The 17445-nt window shown below is 45.7% G+C and overlaps 1 protein-coding gene across 4 annotated transcripts in view; it reads left to right on the top strand.

Moving 5' to 3' along the window:
* Positions 1-17445, top strand: part of MLST8 (MTOR associated protein MLST8) — a 140555-nt gene that overhangs the window by 76963 nt on the left and 46147 nt on the right. For all 4 annotated transcript variants that reach the window (XM_078664836.1, XM_078664839.1, XM_078664837.1 and 1 more), the window contains 2 exons: positions 13912-14064; positions 14664-14788. In XM_078664836.1, coding sequence (XP_078520962.1) covers positions 13912-14064; positions 14664-14788 — 278 coding nt within the window. The remainder of the gene's footprint in view (positions 1-13911; positions 14065-14663; positions 14789-17445) is intronic.

Genomic DNA, 17445 nt, shown 5'->3' with positions numbered 1-17445 from the left:
TGGCTTGGCACTTCGGGCTGGACTGTTCCCATGGGACACAGGGTCAAGACTGATTTGCATATGGCTGGGTTCAAACTGGAAAGGCATGGTGAGCAAAAAAACGATGGATTTAGGCCCAGATCTCTGTACTGGGGTGAATGTATGACATTGTTCTGCATTCTGTCCATCACCTGTTGTTTTTGCACCGATAGAAAAGGCACCATTTTGAGCTGGATAGTCCAGATATGCCACAAACAGCTGAAATTCTACTAGATGCAAGACCTGGAGCACATTCCACCAGGAAAAAACTGTAGCCTTTCTAGCACGCGTTCAAATAAACGACATAGGTATGGCAGCCATTTGATCATTCATTCATCCATTCACAAAATACTAGTGCATAGTGTTTCAAGTGAACAAAAAGTCAAGAGTTGGACAGAAAGTACTAAAACATTTGTTGCACATTCATCCTCACTTCAACTCAACCTCCATTGGTGACCAGTGACCTAGCTACAAAATGAGTGCACGGCATGTGAATTGAGAAAAGAATCATACTGCAAAATTAAATTGTTACTTCGCAGTAGGAATAGTTTTACAGGTTGAAGAAGTTTCTGGATTCACATTTCCCAACCACATCCCCAAGTAATAAGGTGCAACTAAGTAAAATAAATTTTTTTTTTTAAAGTGATGAACTTTCAAAACACAAAAGTAAGCCAATAAGAACAAGACAAGTTGCCCAGGTGGAAAGAATGGGAACCGTGCTCAGAGGGTTCTGGGGCACACATCAAACATCGCAGGGGGGCGGACATGGCACCAAATGGTAACATGCAATGCCCAGTTAAAAAACAATTAAGGAAACCCAACCCTATATGTGAGATAAATGCACAGCATGTGAATCCAGAAAACTTGTGCTGCAAAACTACTCCATCTGGTAAAAAACAATATGTTTCCCAAGCCATCTTGTATTTGAAATGCACAATATAGTACGTAATTTATTTAGATTTTGAAACACGTATTTTACATCTTGCTTGATGCTTTATCAAAGGGTAAAAATAGAAGGGAAAACAACATATTTTTGCTTAGGAACTTTACCTCCTCTTCGTAAGTCTAAATTGATTTTGTTTGAGACCATAAAAACTATTTTCATTTGTGTTAAAGTTTCAGAATGTCATACACTATAGAAACAGTGTATGACATGAAACATTTTTTAAATCAATTTTAAATCCGCTTTAATGTTGCTACCAAAATGAGGGTATGAGTTTACATAGATAAAGAAGTATTCTGGATGTTGGAAACGTCCTGCTCCATTACCTCCCAAACTCCACACTAGCACCCCATCAGGCCTTCCTTCACACCTTGCATGTCTCATCCAAGGCCTTCAGAAATATGAGCACATCACTCCCTTTCTGATGGAACTCCTCATGCCAGTCAGCACCATCTTCAAACTCAGCTACATCATTTACAAATCTATCCAAACCTGCACGCCGCCTATCTCATCGACAAGCTGATCATCTCTGGCGGTCCTCGGCAGAACCGTAACATATTCAGACTGCAGACTAAGAAATGCAAAAAAGAAAAAAACAAGGAAACGGGCCATTTCCACCGATGCACCAAGGATCTTTAACAACATCACTGTATCCATCAGGCCCGCCCCAATGCTGCTCCAATTAAGGAAAGAGTTGAATATCTTTGTCTGTAAAGATGAGTACATTGCAATGCTTTAAACATTCACAGTTATCTAAAATGCTAAGGACCCCTGTTCTTGAATAATAGTATTTACCCACGGTCCACAGCTAACTGTTTGGGTTACCTTGTTACAAAAAAAAAAAAAAAAAAAGTACCTTAGCGCAATCACTAGATTGCAAGGTTTTCGGAAGAAACCACCAACCCTCAGCCGAGGGTAGGCCACCCTAGTACAAAAAACCCCCCTTCTTACTCCAAACCTGATATGTCCGATCACGCACCACTGTACACGGATGACTACATCAAGCGAATTTGTCAGAGACCCTCTCTTCTTTCTGATAATCCAGACGCTCCTACCACAATCACTAGCTCAATACCAGACCAATTGGAGAAACTTCGCTAAAAGCAAGTCCGACTTCAGTTGATGATTTTGATGTTGACTGACTATTTAAAAGCAAACGTAATTCCCCTAGGCCTCCAAATTCGCAATATCCCTGGTATCTTCACAGACAATCCTAAATATATAAACAAGCATTGGAAATGCAATAGGTCTCGCAGCATTAGAGTTAGTGCTTTTAGAATTGTTTATGGGTTTTTTGTTGTAAATCTTTAGCATTTTTATTTCTTGTAGCCAATGCTAAAGAATTACAAATCAAAAAAGCCATAAACAATTGTAAAAGCTTTAACTAAAAATCCTCTGAGACCTATTGCACTGTGTGAGGGTGAGGTGTTGAGGGTGAGTGAGGGTGAGGGTGAGTGAGGGGTTGAGGGTGAGTGAGGGGTTGAGGGTGAGTGAGAGTGAGAGTGAGTGAGGGTGAGGGTGAGTGAGGGTGATTGTGAGTTAGGGTGAGGTGTTGAGGGTGGGTGAGGGTGAGGGTGAGGGGTTGAGGGTGAGTGATGATGAGTGAGGGTGAGTGAGGGGTTGAGGGTGAGTGAGGGTGAGTGAGGGTGAGTGAGGGTGAGTGAGGGTGAGTGAGAGTGAGTGAGGGTGAGGGTGAGGGGTTGAGGGTGAGGTGTTGAGCGTGAGGTGTTGAGGGTGAGGTGTTGAGGGTGAGGTGTTGAGGGTGAGGGGTTGAGAGTGAGTGTGAGTGAGTGAGGGTGAGGTGTTGAGGGTGAGTGAGTGAGGTTGAGGGGTTGAGAGTGAGTGAGGGTGAGGTGTTGAGGGTGAGGAGTTGAGGGTGAGGGGGTGAGGGGTTGAGGGTGAGGGGTTGAGGGTGAGGGCGAGTGAGGGTGAGGGGGTGAGGGGTTGAGGGGGTGAGGGTGAGGTGTTGAGGGTGAGTGAGTGAGGGTGAGGCTGAGGTGTAGAGTGTGAGTGAGAGTAAGAGTGAGGGTGATTGAGGGTTTCAGTGTTAGTGAGGGTGAGGGGTTGAGGGTGAGTGAGGGTGAGGGTGAGTGAGGGTGAGGGTGAGTGAGGGTGAGGGGTTGAGGGTGAGGGGTTGAGGGTGGGTGAGGGTGAGGGGTTGAGGGTGAGTGAGGGTGAGTGAGGGTGAGGGGTTGAGGGTGAGTGAGGGTGAGTGAGGGTGAGGGTGAGTGAGGGTGAGTGAGGGTGAGGGTGAGTGAGGGTGAGTGAGGGTGAGTGAGGGTGAGTGAGGGAGGGTGAGGGGTTGAGGGGGAGGGGTCGAGGGGGAGGGGTCGAGGGGGAGTGAGGGTGAGGGGTTGAGGGTGAGTGAGGGTGAGGGGTTGAGGGTGAGTGAGGGGTTGAGGGTGAGTGAGGGTGAGGGTGGGTGAGTGAGGGTGAGGGTGGGTGAGGGTGAGTGAGGGTGAGGGGTTGAGGGTGAGTGAGGGTGAGTGAGGGTGAGTGAGGGTGAGGGGTTGAGGGTGAGTGAGGGTGAGGGTGAGTGAGGGTGAGGGGTTGAGGGTGAGTGAGGGTGAGGGGTTGAGGGTGGGTGAGGGGTTGAGGGTGAGTGAGGGTGAGTGAGGGTGAGGGGTTGAGGGTGAGTGAGGGTGAGGGTGAGTGAGGGTGAGGGTGAGTGAGGGTGAGGGTGAGTGAGGGTGAGTGAGGGTGAGGGGGTGAGGGTGAGTGAGGGTGAGTGAGGGAGGGTGAGGGGTTGAGGGGGAGGGGTTGAGGGTGAGGGGTTGAGGGTGAGGGGTTGAGGGTGAGTGAGGGTGAGGGGTTGAGGGTGAGTGAGGGTGAGGGGTTGAGGGTGAGTGAGGGGTTGAGGGTGAGGGGTTGAGGGTGAGTGAGGGTGAGGTGTTGAGGGTGAGTGAGGGTGAGGTGTTGAGGGTGAGTGAGGGTGAGGGTGAGTGAGGGTGAGGGGTTGAGGGTGAGTGAGGGTGAGTGAGGGTGAGGGTGAGTGAGGGTGAGGGGTTGAGGATGAGGGGTTGAGGATGAGGGGTTGAGGGTGAGGGGTTGAGGGTGAGTGAGGGGTTGAGGGTCGCTGCATCCCATCTTCCGTATTGGGGAACAAAGGAACGATCCGAGCAAGCTCCCTGTCGGGTCATTCTTAAACGCCCCTTTGAAAGCACGTCAGCGGCAGTGTTGAGCGCCAGAAGGATTCGCTTCAGGGAAGAAGAGCTGGCCGCTTTGTTTCGGCGACTGCAATCCAGGAATGTGAAGTCAGGCGAACTTGAAAAATAAAAGTCTGGAAAAATGAAATCTTTCTGCCCTAATTTCCCCCAAAAGAGCCTCCATTCGCCTTGGTCAGGTTTTACGTTGCACATCTGATAGAAATGCTGGATCGCCATTTACAGGGGCACGTCCTGCCTCTCCGCAGAAAGTACGTTTCTATTTCCAGGAAATAAGTGAGCGGCGCCAGACAGTGATGTCATCCAAGAAGTGCAACAGAGAAGCCACCACCACTGGATGCAGGACGCGTGCCTCGTAAAAGAAGCAACCTAACCCAAATCTGAGAGATCTAATACCGCATTAAAAAACAATGGCAAGTAAAAAAAAAAAGCCATAATTGCTGCAAAATACATGTCGGGCGGAACACTATGCTAAGCACAGATTTTTAGCTTAGGTGTGTTTAAGCAACGCACTTAATTACTTTGGCCATGGCCCTCTGTGAGACCACCACCCCTGTGTTTTCATCTCACTTAAAGCCCTGCTGGGGAAACACTTTGAACCTAGCCTGCCTCAGCTTTTAGCGTGTGCTCTGTGGCTGTTTTTCATAAACAATTTCATGTGTCACATCTTTATTGGCGTGTTAATTAAAAAGCATTGCAATTATAGAATAAAAGCAAAAGGGCACTGGCAGTTCAACAGAGCTTTCAGACATATGTATAACCATAGAAGGACATTAAAACGTTTGAGATGAAAAGTGACCATCATCTGCAAGGCTATTTTAGTGCAACTGAGAATGAAAGTGGAATTCGGCACCAGTTTTCAAAGCACCAAACCTTATGGAGATTGCATGCGCCGTGCGACATTCCCAAGAATAAGCATCAGCAGTCCGAAGTAGTAAAACATAAGAGTTCGCTGCACACAGATTCCTACCTTGAGTCGCAACAGCTCCGGCTCAACTAACAATGTAGAGGGGACACTTTGCCAATCAGCGCAGCTCTTCTCATCGGGCCGACCCACGGCGGGAGGCAGACTTGTGCAAACTAGGCACCGTCGAGCCCCTATTTCTCTTGTGAATCACACGTACATGCAAAGCACGCAAAAACTTCTTTGAAGGAACATGGTAGCGACCTATCGACTTTGTCAGTGACTAATTCAAGTTGTTCCGCTGTCTGGCACTTCAGAGCCATTTGGATAGGGCAAGTAGCATAGCGACGGACTTTAACAAAACGGAGGGAAGAGAGGGGAGGGGGGAGGAGAAATGCGACACGGCGGGAAGGGGAGGGGGCGGAGCGGGTCAAATAAACAAACAAGCCGGAGGGAAGAGAGGGGAGGGGGGAGGAGAAATGCGACACGGCGGGAAGGGGAGGGGGCGGAGCGGGTAAACAAAGACGGACGTGCACGCGCTTTTAAGCTCAATGCGCATGCGCATTGAGCTTAAAAGTCACGGGCACTGCAAGGAATCGCCACGATTCCTTGCAGTGTGGATAAAGAGTAGATAAGTCGCAATACTCTCGCCTTGCTCGATGCGCATGCGCATCGACAGGCGAGACCTAACAACTTTAGTTATATTGGAACAACGTGCTCCCGGCATTGGTTATGCCTAGGGATTGACATAGCAACAGAGACATTAATTTCCCTTGAGGCAGAGATTGCCGACCTAGAGAAAAAATTGGGGGAGGCAAACTCTACCACTGATGTATCTAAACTCCTTGAACAACTAGAGAAAACTATAGCTGATTTTCACAGGATAGAGCAAACCAAAAAGGCTAATAAGGTGAAGAAAGACATCAAATCCTACAATACAGAAAACACCTACCCCTATCTCCAAAAAGATTTCTATACTAATAGAGCCTACTCAAATCCTCGTGGAGATAAACCTTGGGGACGCTACAATCGTAGGCAAAACCTTGTTGGTTTTTCAGACACATCTGCTGAGTCATCAGAAAGCTCAGACGCAGGTGAAGGACCTAGTAATTTAAACAGACGTGGTGGAGGACAGCCTAATTTTTTATCCAGAGGCCAGCCAAACACCCCACAACGAGGGAGAGCAAAGAAAAGATGGCACAACCCCCCTGGAGAACGGAAAACCAGGAACAATTTTTACCAATGGTAACTGGCCCCCCCATGAGATTATTCCTATATTTAATCTCTCTAAACATGTTCTATGCAACACTGAAATGGAACTACTTAAAAAAGGTCTCTCCTTTGTGCCCACCACCCGCCCCGATTTCATGGAGCTGCAGACAGAACTGTTGAGATTCTTCAGAACAATACGTCTGAAAGCCTTTTTCCAACTACATCCTAGCCCCAAACAAGATTCATACACACCCTTTAGACCTCCCTCTACTTTTTCGCCCACATCCTCTATGGTACCGGCGGAAATTGTGACTTTTGAAAAACTAGTTCTAAATGACTTGTCACAGATTCAAAATCAGAAACTATTCATCCCTTATAACATATCACTGTCTGAAAAAAATGCTATCAATACCCTAAAAGGCAACAATAACATAATCATCAAAAGTGCAGATAAAGGTGGAGGGATAGTGATTCAGGAAATTGAGGCCTATAAAGAAGAAATCTTGCGTCAACTAAACAATACTGAGCACTACCAAAGGCTCCCTGGCAATCCTACCAGTCGAATACAAGAGACCATTAAGGAGCTAACGTCCCAAGCTTGTGCAGAGGGATATTTAAGCAAGAAAGAATATAATTTTCTTAACATTAAGTCCCCACGTATCCCGGTAATATACACTTTGCCGAAGATACATAAAAATCTCACCAACCCTCCTGGACGCCCAATTGTATCCGCATGTGGTTCCGTGCTAGAACCACTAGGGGCTTATGTTGACTTTTTTATTAAAAGCTTTGTGCCCTCAACAACTTGCTATGTCAGAGACAGCATGTCTATGATTACTCTTGTTGAACATTTGGAATTTGACCCAAAGTATGAAACCCTGTGCACCCTAGATGTAGAATCATTATATACAAACATCCCTCAAACTGCTGCCTTACTAGTCATTCAAAAAATCTTAGATACACGGCCACGTCCACATAGGGTACCCTCCCTATTCATTCTGCAACTACTCGAGCTCTGCTTGACAAAAAACTTTTTCTTCTTTGACAACACCTACTACCAACAGATCAAGGGGACATCTATGGGGGCTATTTTTGCCCCCAATCTGGCCATACTATTTATGGACCAGTTAGAAACAGGCTCAATCTTGGTGCCAGGTAACCCGTTCCATCCGGGCATAAAACTTTGGCGTCGCTATATAGACGACATTTTTATGATCTGGACTCAGCCTTCTGAGACATTACTACAGTTTCTCCACTGGCTCAATAATAACTGCCTTGGTCTTACCTTTTCCCTTACCCATGACAAGTCTTCAATAGCATTCCTAGACCTCACCATTTACCACGCGGAAGGTGAGCTTCTCACAAAGCTATTTCGTAAACCAACAGAGCGTAACACGCTTCTGAACTATAAAAGCAATCATCCCAGGGCCCTCAGAGATTCACTGCCATACTCGCAATTTCTGAGGATTAGGCGAAACTGCTCTGATAAGAGAGACTATTTCAGAGAAGCAGAGGTACTGTCCACTAAACTCAAAGAAAGAGGCTACCCAAAACGAATAGTGAAACAAGCTTCCAAACGTGCATGGTACTGCCCGCGGGAAGTGTTGTTAACACCAAAAGAAAAAACTCAGAAAGAGAGAGTAGCGTGTGTTACCACCTTCTCTCCAATATCTAACAAAATCCGTAAATCGATTCTGAAGCATTGGCCTACTTTAAATGTGGGGAGTATCAAGATTGACAAACCCCTCTTCGCATTTAGGAAAAATAAAAATCTGAAAGACCATCTGGTGAGGGCAGCTCTCCCAGTTGCTACACAAGGGAACACACTTGAAACAGCTTGGGGCTTGCCACCCATTGTAGGTCATGCTAAATGTGGAAGATGTAATGTTTGCGACTTCACGGTGGAGGGCACAAAATTCACGCACCAGCACATCACATTTGAAAGACGATCTTTTTCAAATTGTAACACATCAAATGTGATTTATGTTATTGAATGCCCCTGTCCCAAACTCTACGTGGGACAAACGACGCAGAAAGTAAAGACTAGAATCTGCCAACACAGAAGCCGCATTAGATGCAGTACTGCAAATGCCCCCCTGGTGGACCACTATAATGCAGTAGGACACACTGAGAACGACATCAAATGGTCCATCCTCAAAGTCGTGAAACTTCCCCCAAGAGGGGGTAATTTGGTTCAGCTACTGAATAAGGAAGAACTAAGAACAATGATCCAATTTGACACCATTCGGAATGGCTTAAATCGCCTAGAGGACTGGACAAGTCTCCTTTGAATGACTACACTAAATGCTGCCTTTCCTGGAATTATCGTCTGAACTCTAGACAAAGAACGATTTAATACTCTTACAAGTTATGTATTGGTCAAACAAAATGAGAAGTTTTAAAGAAATGTCTTGAAGAAATGTCACTAAATAGATTGGCACTTGCACTGTAAATAAGCACCTTTTCACCATTGTAATTATTGATAATTGCACAAATGTCACTTCTTCCAGTGTCCCCGCTACTAGGCGCTTAGACTGAACCCATGGGTCCCATTCTCCAAGATGGCGCCCCTTCCCCCTGCCTACCCTCATAGCATTGGACGGCCCTCCGGCCGCACCGCGCACTGACCCACCCCACATGGCGCTCAGCTCTTGCCATTTACTCCCATTCCAAGATGGCGCCCATTGCTGACGTCATCCCACGGACGCTTTGCACGCTTACTTCAGTGCAATGGCCTCCAGTGCACAAACAGCGCTGTACCGGACATTGACTTCCCGCCCGCTGCTCCACTATGTCGACCGAGACATAGCGTTGATACCACACGCCCTCAGGTAAGATTGCACTAAGTCGGTTACTCCGAGAGGTCCCGGCTTCCCAAATACTTAAACTGTGCGCCCTTGTTGTCAATACTACCACCTGATCAGAATTCGTTTCCCCACAGGGAACGTGCTCAACCAACGAGCACCAGGCTACCCAACACGGAGCTTGGACCCCACGAGTCCTTAAGGTAATTTGTGCCCCGGAGAATGAGCCACGCATAGCCCCGCCCTTAGCAGCACCCATGCTAAAAATCCCGTTTATTTTCAGGTGGATGACCCACATTGTCTCTTCCCCCACCACCACGAACAGGGTCGTTATCCCCGCCGACCCAGGGTAAGCCCATACTGCCCGCCCCTCTGGTCACCCCACAACGGACGCCGACTGCATGTCTTAGCCACTGAGAACAGGTTCAAACTAAATGCTCGCGTCAATGATGATCCTTATTTATTAATTCTTTTAACAATACAAGGAGCTGCTCACAAGTCACCACCACGTCGGTCTATTTTAAACAAACCCACCACGAGTGTATCACATATGTAGGCACGAATAAGTCGAATCCGAGTACAAGAGTTCTGTTACCGCATGTGATCCAAGATTTTTCAGGTCTAATGAACACTCTCTTCATGCAAAAATTGTTTAAATTCTAAAACAGTTTTCTCTTTCGTCTTTTTCCTCCTTTCATTTCTCTACAGGCGGTAAATAACTGTAAATAATTTATATTGACAGGCAAATACTGTAAATTTGTCAGTCCTGATGATGGTCCCAATTAATTGAGCACTAGGGATCGAAACCTCGACTATGTAGATTGCCTTCACAACCTAAACCATTGTGTTAAATCTTGTTGTGTTTTGGCAGTTGATTGGCATACCTTGAATGTAACACTGATTTGAAAAGTGGCCAACATTTGCTCTTTCTTTTGCCTGTTTTCCAACGCTCTGGAAATTTTTCTTTATTTCTTGTGTTCTCTTCTTTCGTGGTACAGGATTGTGCCTTGTTATCCTTTTAATTACAAGATTTACATTGTTGAAAAATAAAACGTCCTGTCCGGCTGGACAGTGACAAAATATAGTCTCCAATTATGGCCTATATTTCATCAATTTTGTGTTATCTAAAATGCTAAGGACCCCTGTTCTTGAATAATTAAACATTCACAAGCCAGCTACCTCTCCTATCACCCTTTGCCCTCATTCTTGTCTTTGTCTTTGACACTATACATGCTTGCTGCCTTTTGGCTAGGTTCACACAATACAAATGCAATACATACATACATACATAGGTATTGATTTGAGTGTTCTGCGGCTACAGCTTGCCGTAATGCTCCTCTCTGAGGTATACTTTTCTGTGTACCACACCATTTCAGTTTAGTGGTGAAAGAATGAAAAAATAAATGGCAGTAGGTCTGGCTTAAGGGTTTTTTTCTGTCATTGATTTGTTTAGGCACTCAGAAGGTCATCATATGCGCTGTCACTTATGTTTGCACTCGTGCATTGATTTATCCATCCACGACTCATTCTTGCATTCACTCACTCACACAACCAGAATAAAACACTGACTAAATAATTCTGCAAAATAAATAAAAAGAATAGAAGGAGAAAAAATAAAAGATTCTGTTGCAGAAACATGGAGGTGGGTGCATGTGCTTGCAATAACTAATACAATTGAATATAGCAGTGGGTGACTGCCTTATAATGGTATTACACACAGTGTTTTGTTCATATGTTCCGGAATGGCTGCCATGTTTAGTAGTAACATGTTGGCCATCTTTGAATGATAAAACAATGGTACTCTATGGAAAGTACCATTGGATAATGGTAGCCTGATTTAGAGGCAGTGGTTAGGTTTGGGATGCAGCACTCTGCAAATGATATAAATGCCATGGAGGCTGCCTGTTTGCACTAACTGGAGAGCTGTAGTGTGCTCTCACGTGGATGTGTAAATGTGATCAGCTGTTCTATTTAGAGCAAGTGTGTCATTTGCTGAAATGAGCCGCCCCATGCTGTCTGCTTTCATGGATTGTTGCAGTGTGTACATGGCATTCCTCAGATCAGTGGCAGAAAAGGGCATCTGTATGTATCTTTGTATGTATGTGTGTGTTTGTGTGTATATATGTATATATATATTTATTTATTTATTCACTGGAGTACAGTCAAAGCCAGTTGTTCCTATTGGTAACTACCGATCAAAGTCGATGGACCTGCTGGATACCGCATTGACTGTACTCCAGCGAACTCAGGGCTGTACATTAAATAAGCCCACTGGAGGGCTGTGAACTTTTATGAATGGAATGTAGAACGGTGGCGGACCACTTAGGGTAATTTGAATTTGAAGAACTACCTTTACCATGATGCACTTGTACCACTCACTTGGAGGCCCACTTGAGGGTGGACTATAAACTAGGCATTCAGGTGTCTGTAGTTATGTTGCTGCTTTGTCCTGCACTGTGCCTGTGATCAAGGACTGTCGTCCGAAACGCGTTAATCCTGAAGACATATATTTAATGCTAGTTCTTGTTTGCGCTGTTGGTCTTAATAAATGGAGCAAGCCTTTTGAAAGTGCTTCGTCGTCGAAGGCAACTCTCTTATGTATGTGTATATGTGTTTGTATATGTGTATGTGTTTATATACGTCTATGTGTTTATATAAATAATGTGTGTATATATATATATATATATAAATGTGTGTGTATGTGTAAATGTGTGTAGGTGTATGTGAGTGTGTGTGTGTATATATGTTTGTGTGTGTGTATATATGTGTGTGTTGTGTATATATATATATGTGTGTGTGTGTTGTGTATATATGTGTATATGTGTATATATGTGTATGTGTGTGTATATTTGTGTATGTATAGATATATCTGAGGTCACAAATACACAGAACTGTTTTGACCTGTTTTGGGATGATACGAACTCTTAGGAAGATCTTCCGTTTTCTTTCCCTTCTAGCTCGGAAACAGGCAGTGGTGGCCCTTGTGGTATCCAGGCTGGATTACTGCAATGCCCTGTATTTAGGGATAAATAAGGGACTCCTGCATCGACTTCAATTGGTGCAGAATGCAGCCGCTAGGCTGGTGATGGGTCTCCCTAAATTTCACGCAGTCTCAGCCACCATCAGGAGCCTCCATTGAATCCTGCTTGGGAGGAGAATTGTGTTCAAGGCCTTATGCTTGGTTCATAAGGCCGTCCACAATAGGAGTTCTGAAGGCATGAACAAAATGTTTCACAGATACATTCCTGGGAAGAACCTGAGATCTGCTAGCAAGAACTGGGTAACAGTTCCCAGGTTTAGGAAAGTCAGGTGGGGGGAGGGCATTCTCGCTGATAGGGGCCAACTTGTGGAATCTGCTTCCTCTCCTAATTTCCACTCTGGAAACACACTCTTCATTCCGGAAATCCTTGAAGACCTGGCTTTTCACCTGTTCTAACTGTCATTTGCCTTAATCTTTTAGCTCTGCAGCTTGTTAACTTCTGACATACTGATCTCTGTCCGCAGCGCCTTGATGCCCCTGGGCTAAGTCAGCGCTTTACAAGTCTTATATTCATTCATTCATTCATTCATTCATGTATAGATATATATGTATCTGTATTTTTAATGTTTTCATTCAAATGCAGCCCAGAATGTGGCCTAACGGTAATAGGACATTAACAATACATTTCAAAAGGATCTCCGTGACCTCCGAACCACCTCAATAGCTGTTATAATTATATGTAGGCTATCCTGTTTAAGGTTTAAACCTATAATAACTGATTAAACCCCACCAAAAGAGACCTAGCCCTCAACAGTGTAAACATATAAACACTGACAAACACCTGCACAACCACAAACTAATTGGCATTCAAATAAAGGAAAGGAGAGTGAAAGACATTTTTAGGACGAGTCTGTGCTGCTAGGCATGCTGTTTTGAGGAAAACACTGAAAAATCCCACCAGAATTTGCCAAAAATAGAAATTGAAAACCGGGAAGCCTAATTATATGTTCAATTTCATTCATTTCCATGAGCTCTTGTCTATGAGCAGTCATTCTTCTCTGTATTGTTCAGTGTTGATTTTACGAATGCAGCAGATGCAAGCATGCTTCAATACTAAAAGAAACTGGATGTTAAGAGACTTCAGGCAAAGAACAGTTCATCATGGATGCAACAGCTTTGGCCTATCCATGTTGCACCTTGCCTACCTATAGGTAGCGCACACAAAAACCTCAGTCCACTTTTTCTTTCAGGCAAACCAGCCTAGTATGTCTCTGAGATTACTGAAACGAGAAGATCTAGAGATTACTCTGCTTAAAAAAAAAATACCGTGTGGTAGAACTGCACAGTCTTAATACCACACTTTGAAAAAGCCTAGCCTTAGCAAGCCACTTGTCACATTCGGGCTACGGTGTGGAAGAGGAATGGGAGTTGTGTTGTAGATGGGACTGGCTAATGAAGTCAAAAACACACACCTCTCCAAAATGTAGCAGGATGGTCAGTAGGAGCTTTGTGTCCATGTTCAAGAAATGGAAGTAATTGATGTAACTGTCTTCAATAAATGTTTGTTTGATCTGCAGGCAATGAATCTTAGTTTTTCCTGTAGCAAATTGTGCATCCTGCACTTTTGTCTATTTGACTTAATTTCACCACTCTGAAAACCTTGGTTAAAGAGTTCTGTTGGAAGATGACAATGTTTATGCAAACATACACTCTAAAGTTGCTTTTCATTGCTTAGTATATGTGATCTCTGCCCTGCGATGGCAGAGTTTGTGGTGTTCCCCCTTTGATAATGCTGCTCTTTTCAAAGATGAATTTTATATTTTGATAGGATAAGGAGCTGTGTCTGTGCTTCATTTTGGTAAGCTTTGTCGCTTTCTGTCTTCTAGGCGGAGCTGATTGTAGGTGATCAGAGTGGAGCCATACACATTTGGGACCTAAAAACTGATCATAATGAACAGCTGATTCCAGAGCCAGAAGTGTCCATCAATTCTGTTCATATTGATCCCGATGCCAGTTATATGGCAGCTGTCAATAGCTCGGTGAGTAGCAGGAGACACAAGCCTCCGTCTTCACCCTTTGTACCCACCTCTTATTTTGAGTGTCAAGTTCTTTCATGCTGATGGTAGAAAGTGATTTTGGATTGGGAAACATCATTCAACTAGAACATTTCTCCTTAGTAGTGTGGTCAATCACTAGGCTATCTTTCCCACTCTTCTAGCTATATTTCTATCACTCCTTGCTTAGCACAGTGAGATCTCAGTGGTTATACTCCTCCAGTTTACACTCCCTTCTCTGTGCTGGTGTACATCTTAGGAACATCTCCCCCTCCTTCCGTTCTCTTTTTAGTTATAGAGTCCTCCCGTGCCACATCTCTCCTCTTTTTTTTGCACAACTTGATTTATGTTTTGCCCTTCTAGGTGCTGTGGACACACTTTTTAGCTTATATCAACGTATTCTCCCTATTGGTATACACTCCCTGAACACGGATTGACTGACTTGTCATGCGTTCACCTACATACTATTCCACCATGTTCCTGATCGGCCATTCCTTATTACCATTCAATTTAGCAGATGAAGGTTCACAGGTTGGTTCAGGAACTTCATTTGTGTATTATCCTCCTTATCTTGTGCTTTTAAGGGTAATTGCTATGTGTGGAACTTAACTGGAGGCATTGGAGAGGAAGTTACGCAACTCATTCCGAAGACAAAGATTCCAGCCCATAAGCGCTACGCTTTGCAGTGCAGGTTCAGTCCAGACTCTACGTGAGTACAATATTAAAGGTGTATGTATTGTGTTAACTTTATGTAAATGTGTGTGTGTGTTTATGTTAAGAGAGAGAATGCATAAAGGACAAAAGGTAACTGTATCATATGGAATGGTATTGCCTTTGAGGGGGGTCTGGTGATATCAGAAAATATAAATCTTTTTTTTGCCCTGAAACATAAAATATAATGTGGTATTTATACAGCACCCAACTGTACAGTACGGTTGTATAAAATAATATCATGGGTAAACCGTCATATTGAATGTTTGCCTGTTGTTTCAAAGTTTGTATTTCAAAGAAAAAAGATCTAACTTTCCCCAAATTCACAATGCTGAATTCCTTTGCAGCATAATTAGCTCCCCTAAAACAAATGAAGTTAAATGGATGGTTAACATAGGATTTTGTCTTTTTTTCTGTTTTAGTAAAAAATAAAACAAACTCGCACAATAACAGTCCTGCTCTTAGACAATCTTCCCACCTGACAAGGTCATCCTTTGTAAACCCATCCTTGATGCAAGCACCTCCCCAGTGTGTGAAAATAAACATTGTAAATAAAGAAGGCGCTAGGTGGCGCACTTGTAGATGGCCGCAAGTTAGTGGGGCTCCTGCCGCCCGGCGACATTAATCCTCTTAAATATCCTTTACCGGCCCCAAAGGTGACATATGAGACATCCGATCACGAGAGCTGCCTCCCCATCGATTACATGGCGAGTATCATGCATCATAACAGCCTTCTGCCTGTATAAGCTGCTGCTGAAGCTGACCCGTTCGCCGGGCGCGCCCCTGTAAACTGAGTGCCGGCCCCTGGGGCTACTCCAGCCCGGTGCAGCGAGAGTGACAACTAGGCCGCGCAGGCCGTACAACATTGCGGCGACCACAAAGAGACCTGAATTCCCCCGGGCGGCCTCATTGCCGCTGACGGAGCTCCTGGCAACTCCTGGGACGTGGAGGAGCAGCCCAGCTGCATGTGCCGCGATTTCCAGGCCCCGGCGTGTGTGCGACCCTTGCGGTGCTGCCCCGCTGTTCCTGGCAGCTAGAAACACCTGCCGCCTCCGCTGCGCGACATCACCCTCGGGAGGGCGGCGGTCGGACCGCACCCGGAGCTGGAGCGCATTCCCTGAGGCCTCGCTGGGACTTGCGTGGGCTGTGGACCCGGCTGGAGGCGCTCAGTGGCGGCGCAGAGGTGGACCTGTGATTGGCGCGCTACGGGCCCCCTTTTCATGCGGGGCTCGCGGAGGCGAGTGCCGCGATCGGAGTAGCAGCAGTGGCCCCATGCGTCTAGAAACTCTGGGGCATGAGCTGGGGGCAGAGTTGAACAATTGGGAGCAGAACAGGCCCGAATCTCTGGCACTCGTGACAACAGGCCTCCACTCTGTGCATCTCGGCACAGGAAAGCCATATACTGACGCTCTCTTTGGGGCACCCTGTGCTACTGGGAGCTTTGCATCAGGCTACCAACACTGGTGTGCTGGTAATCCGGCGAGGGGACCCACCTTGGACCAGCACCAGAGCGGACACGTGCTTCTCACTCCCCCCTTTTCTCTGCCTTGCGCTGCGCACCACTTGATCGCCCCATTGCCCCAGCGGGCGGGACACATCCCTTGCTGAGCATAACAAGAGCTACACCTGGGAGAACTTTGGCGCCATGGGTAAGCCTGCAAAAACAACAATTGATGGACAGAATGCAGAATGCCTTGACCCTGTGCCTCATGGGAACAGTCCAGCCCGAACTGCCAAGCCATGTCTGAGCATACCCATCCCACTCGGGGTGACAAATGCAAAAACAACAATTCATGGACAGAATGCAGATCAATGTCATACATTCACCCCAGTACAGAGATCTGGGCCTACATCCATCGTTTTTTTGCACTCCACACCACCCCAGTTCAGACATGGCCATATGCAAATCAGCCTTGACCCTGTGCCTCATGGGAACAGTCCAGCCCGAACTGCCAAACCATGTCTTTCCTGGACCGGAATCAAGCATCCTAGGACCGGTTTCTACCTATCAGCCGTCTTCAGCCAGGATAGCTTCACTCCAGTGGTGTGGAGAGCATGGGACTCACGTCTGAGCATACCCATCCCACTCAGGGTGACAAATGCAAAACAACAATTGATGGACAGAATGCAGATCAATGTCATACATTCACCCCAGTACAGAGATCTGGGCCTACATCCATCGTTTTTTTGCACTCCACACCACCCCAGTTCAGACATGGCTATATGCAAATCAGCCTTGACCCTGTGCCTCATGGGAACAGTCCAGCCCGAACTGCCAAGCCATGTCTTTCCTGGACCGGAATCAAGCATCTTAGGACCGGTTTCTGGCTATCAGCCATCTTCAGCCAGGATAGCTTGACTCCAGTGGTGTGGAGAGCATGAGACTCACGTCTGAGCATACCCATCCCACTCGGGGTGACAAATGCAAAAACAACAATTGATGGACAGAATGCAGATCAATGTCATACATTCACCCCAGTACAGAGATCTGGGCCTAAATCCATCGTTTTTAGGTCTCGCACCTGCGAACGGATTGCGAAGCGATCGTCGCTGCGAGACTCTATTGCAATCAGTTCTGCTTACAAGGAGCCAAGGGAGACAGGAGACAGGAGACAAGAGATGTGCATGCGCGCGTAAACGGATCAGGTCGTGCGC

Source organism: Lissotriton helveticus, chromosome 10, assembly GCF_964261635.1.
Source record: "Lissotriton helveticus chromosome 10, aLisHel1.1, whole genome shotgun sequence".
NCBI classification, from domain to species: Eukaryota; Metazoa; Chordata; class Amphibia; order Caudata; family Salamandridae; genus Lissotriton; species Lissotriton helveticus.
The sequence above is the reverse complement of the archived record's forward strand: the minus strand, read 5'-3'. Positions and strand labels throughout refer to the sequence as shown.